The 5,084-nt window shown below is 54.0% G+C and overlaps 1 protein-coding gene across 1 annotated transcript in view; it reads left to right on the forward strand.

The window, feature by feature from the left end:
* The first annotated feature begins 2,437 nt into the window (after positions 1–2,437).
* Positions 2,438–5,084, forward strand: part of EFNB1 (ephrin-B1) — an 11,236-nt gene continuing 8,589 nt past the window's right edge. Inside the window, exon 1 of the mRNA XM_006868506.1 lies at positions 2,438–3,091. Within this exon, the coding sequence (XP_006868568.1) occupies positions 2,964–3,091 (128 nt within the window). The 5' untranslated portion in view covers positions 2,438–2,963. The remainder of the gene's footprint in view (positions 3,092–5,084) is intronic.

Consider the following 5,084-nt stretch of genomic DNA (forward strand, 5'->3'; position numbering starts at 1 on the left):
TTTCTCAGAGAAACTGGGCATGTTTCCCTTGAGGATGAAGACTCCAAGAATAGCTCTGGGGCTGAAGGGGTAGTTTTAGCTGAGCTGGACTTTAGAATTTTACTAGGAATAAAGATAGACTTTACCAAGCCTAGTAACCATTTAGAAGACTTTCAGTGAAGAGTAGAGTCCTGACTATCCTGAAGGTTATTGCTAGTTGGGCATGAATCAGCTTTTAACCAGGAATGAAGCAGCAAGGAGGGGCTAGATATGTGATAAGCCAGTACGGTATAAGGGAATGATTATGACTTCTACATACAGGCTTGGTGGCCTTAGATGAGTCCCTATTATGTTATATGGAGATTTTGGAATTCATCTCAAAGAGCAATGAAAGAAAAGAAAAGGAAAAAAAAAATCTAACATGATTCTTGGCATATAGTAAGCACTCAGTAAATGGCAGGCTCCTTTAAAATTTCAACTTTTCATGCCCTGGCCTGCACTTTAGGGATCCTAGTCTCCCAGTTAAACTCTTGGTGTGTCCTTGCACCTTGTTCTCATTACTCCTTGTTTACATCTCAATGTAGGGTTCATCTGGGAGCTGAGAGACCCAGACAGCACCCCTCTTCCCTATCTGCCTGGATTCATCCCCGCCTTCAGGTCCTGTCACTGAAGGTACGAGGACCCAGCTTCTCACTTTTTATCCTCTCCCCCCAAAGTCCACTCTCCAGCCACAGATGTCATCAGAGGATGCAAAGAGAAGCCCAGTAGCTCAGCTTCCCACATAAGTGAGATTGTTGTTAAGTGCTGTCAAATTGGTTCCGACTCATAGAGACCCTGTATAGGGATTCCGAGGAGCGACTGGCGGGTTTGAACCACGACCTCACGGCTAGTAGTGCAGTGTGTATCCTACAGCACCACACCAGGACATTAAACTGAGTTTAAATGGTAGAAAACCTTGGGAATGTGATCCATAAAGTAGCTACAAGGAGACTGTATTCTTGTCAGCCAATTCCACGTTTTCCATCTAGTTCTTTCTGTTTTTCCTCATGCCGGGCCTCTGCTTTTGTCCTGGACAAACTTGTTCCAGGTCTTGTATTCAAGCGGGTATGCCAAGGTTGTATATGCTATGTTCCTGTTCACGTAGATACTTTCAGCTCTGCCCAGGCGCCGGCAGAGCTACGAAGTACCAGTAGAGGGAGATATAAGCACACCAGTATGTCTGCTGGGCTCTTAATAGAGAGAGCGGGTAGGACAGGGAGGGTCTGAGCTATGGGATGGAGCCAAGATATAAGCAAGTAATCGAGGAGGGGCGGGGAGAATGGGCTAGCGCTTGAAGACAAAGACCCAGATGGCGAGGCAGGAGTCCAGCGTCTCGGGGCAAGGCTTTTTGCATTTTCAAAAGGTGTTTTACCCTCGTGGTCTTTCTTTATTAAGCTGTTGTCTCATTCCCGTTTACTTATCCCAGGACCTTACCCACACCTTCAGATGGGTCACTTTAAATCTGGGTTCTAGGCATCCCATAGGGCTATACCTAAGGCTGAGATCCTGAAGACCTCATCTCAAAAGGCAAAGAACTTGCCTTTCCTTCCGGATACCGTACTTTACCCTTCTGGGTCTCCAGCACCCACCATAGTTGCTTTTATGTCCAGAATTCCGGGTCCAAGTGCCATCAGACAGTACGTTGTGAGAGACAGGACGGGGAGCCGGGAGGTTATCCTTGCCATGGTGGTAGGCACATGCCAGGATTTCAGGGCTCCTGTATGTGTAAAAAGATAATGGAAATACTTTCCTTGTGTGCTTGGGATAGGACCTGCCTGGTGCAGGTCAGTTGGCCAGGGTGTGGTGAGGCTAGCAGGCCAGTCGCTCTAGAAGAGCTCCAACTTCCTCTGGGCAGGTCAGTTGGCCAGGGTGTGGTGAGGCTAGCAGGCCAGTCGCTCTAGAAGAGCTCCAACTTCCTCTGGGCTAAGCGCTCTGAAGACTAGACTAGGAAGGACCCAATCATAACCCCAGGAGTCACACACTATGATTGCTGCCTTCTATTGCGCAGCGTCTTTAAGAGCTCCCCTAAACCCCGCCCCCTTCCTCTTCTGGGGGCGTGGTATGAAACAAGGACCCCGCCACAAAGCTTTCTATTGGATAATAGGAACAGGGTTGGCCTTGAGTTCGCCTGAGTAGAGGAGTAGACAGCTCCGCTGCAACGGAGGGTGTCTGTGTGCTCTCGACAGCAGTGGGAGGTGGGTGAGGTTTGCACTGGCCACAGACCCTCGGGAACAATCGCCGCGGAGCTAGGACTTGGCGACGTGGCTGCCCGGCTATCCGGCCAAGGCTTTAGAAGCGCAAACTGATGGGACTGGCTTGTCCGGCAGCGACAGCTTCCTATTCGCTCTTCCAAGAACAAGGAGCGGGTCCAGAGCTGAAGTAGAAGCTGTTGGGGCGCGGGGTGGGGGCGCTCAGCCCTGAGTCCCATTGTGGCCCGGAGGAAGGGAGGCCGTGCCTGGGCGACCCAGTCGGGAGCCCAGGGATCAAGTTCGTGTTTCGGAGAGATCTCCACTTCTGCTCAGGAGCGCCGGTCCCGGGACTGTGGAGACGTTGGGGCGGTCACCAAGTCCTCAGCTGGGATACCACGTAGGGGAGAAGGCGCACAGTCCCGTAACAGTCTCCTGCAGCCGAGTGGAATCGGGCGGGATCGCCCGGGGGCGCAGAGCCCCCGACGCGCCTAGTGCTTCGGAAAGGCCTGGGAAGCGAGCTCTCGGAGGCCGCAGCCTATGCCCAGGTTGGGGGCGGCTGCCTAGTGAGTCCTCCTGGCCAGCCGGGTGGAGAAGAGCGACGCCAAAGCTGGAAGGAGGGGAGCACTGCAAGGCCGGTAGATGAAGACGATGGGCCCCTGAGAGACTCGGACAGAACGCGGCGCGACACAGGAAGGCTAGTGGAGCTTTGCTGAGTAGGCACCAGGACATCCCAAAGTGCAGCCTGCCCCCCAGAAGATGGCCAGGCCTGGGCAGCGTTCGCTTGGCAAATGGCTTGTGGCCATGGTCGTGTTGGCTGTGTGTCGGCTTGCCACGCCACTGGCCAAGAACCTGGAGCCCGTGTCCTGGAGCTCTCTCAACCCTAAGTGAGTAACTTGTACGCTCCAGTCCCAGGGGGTGGAAGGCACGCCTTCGAGGTGAGGCCGCACGCTGCGGAGTGCGTGTGGGGGTGTTTAGAGAAGGAGTGGCGCCCCATTTTGTTTCTTGGGTTTTTGTTTGTTTGTTCTTATTGTTTTGTTTTTCAGTATGTTTTTCTGCGGGCGGGCGGGGCAAGGTGAGGCGGTGTGGGGTGGGAGCATTTGGCGGGGTTGTGACCCCTTTGCTGCCTGTCCGGGATCAAGTCGAAATGCTTGCGCCAGGCGGAGCATGGGAGTCTGGGCGCTTGAGAGCACACCCAAGAATTGGGTGGGGGCGAGAACTCAGCCCTCTCCGGGGGCCCCTGGGAATGGTCTTTGCCAAGAACCGCTCCCAGGTCCAGCTTGACCTGGGTCGGGGAAGAGGCCAGAACACAGGTTCCATTGCATAGTTGTGGATCCAATGCAGCTGGGATCCCGCGCTGGGGCGGGTGGGCTGCACCTATATCCCCACTCTGGCTTCTCCCATTTTCATTTTTCTTTCTTCCCTGTTTGCCTCCCTGGCTTTTCGCTTTTGCTGCCTTTTCTTGCGCCCCCTCCCCTTTTCTCCCAGCCGGGGCAGTGGAAAGGCGGGCGCTGTTCCCAGGATCACAAAGGCGGCGGGCGGAGAGGGGCGGAGTGGGAGAGGGTTTGTTGCTGGAGTGGGGTGGGGTGGGGTAGGGTTGGGGTGTTCGATCCAGCGCTCCTCAGGGGTCCGGTAGAGCTTCCAGGGCCTGCCTGAAAGAGTGGTGGCCAAGCCTAAGAGGGAGGTGGGTGGAGAGGGAGCTATTCCTGCCCAGGCAGATCCTTTGCGCCCCTCCCCCTTCTCCCCCTTCCGCCCCCTAGATAGGGGCGCTGTGCTTAGTTTCCCCCAACTCCTTAGGGGACAGCTATATCGAAATCATTTTATTTTCATTCTCCTCCTCCCCCTTACACCCCACACATCCAACAACACACATCTTTTAGGGCGGTGGCTCATGGGTTTCTTGGCTTTTAGTGGAGAGTCGCTGGGACTGTTGTGGTGACCTCTGGACTTTTTCCTCTTTTGTCATCCAGAACTCAGGTTGGAGCCCAGGGTCAAAAATCACTCTTCCTCCCTGTGACACCCCCTCTTAGCGGGAAACTGGGGGCCTTGGCCTGCCCTGTCTGTACCTGAAATCTCTTCCTGTCCACTCTGCTGTGCTCCTGGCTAACTTCCTGGGTTTCTGTCTGCCTTGGTCTCTTGGGTCCCAGGAGTGGGAGGTAACTTCTTTAGTTCTCTTTTTCTTGGGTTAAGTAGGGTCCCAGTACTTACTGGTCAGTGGGATAGCTTAACCAGGGTCAGGGTAAAGGGCTCCAACTTTGTGCAAGGAAAGGGACTGGCAAAAATGTCTTCCCAAAGGCTTTGTGCTGCACTCTCTTAACAGCAGGGGCTCAACATGGTCTGGGGGTCCTGGGTTGCTTAGCCCAGGAAGAAAGGTTGTGAAGTGCCCTGTTCCCCCCTGGTAAGGGTGGAGGCTGGTAATGCTCTTTCATAAACAAGGAGAGCAGAAATCTGCCTGGGGTAGCTCATCATAGGGACACATGGGAGTGACCTAATTGCTCTCTCAGGTCTCTAACTAGAGGTAGCACACTCCACAGCTGGAAAGGAGCTCTCCTGCAGAGTGGGTGGTGGTGGTATCTGATGGAAACAAGAGCTGTCTGTACTCCCCCCTTTTTGTGTTCTGAACATTTTGTGTTCTGCACTGGTTTTCAGGTTTTGAGAAGTTGCATCCCCTCTGTTCCTCTCTATCCTCAATCTTGGGAGGTGGCAGTGGGGGAGGCTGGAAACTCAGAAGGACGGTATGAATTCCATCCTGTAATGAAGCAGATTCTGAGACTGTTTAGGGACTGATCTTGGTGCCACCAGCACCATCCCCTCCCCAGAGTTCCATCTATGCTCAGATCTGGAATGCGGCCACTGTGTGTGTTGGGTTGGGGGGGGGGG

Source organism: Chrysochloris asiatica, unplaced genomic scaffold (assembly GCF_000296735.1).
Source record: "Chrysochloris asiatica unplaced genomic scaffold, ChrAsi1.0 scaffold00118, whole genome shotgun sequence".
Lineage (NCBI taxonomy): Eukaryota > Metazoa > Chordata > Mammalia > Afrosoricida > Chrysochloridae > Chrysochloris > Chrysochloris asiatica.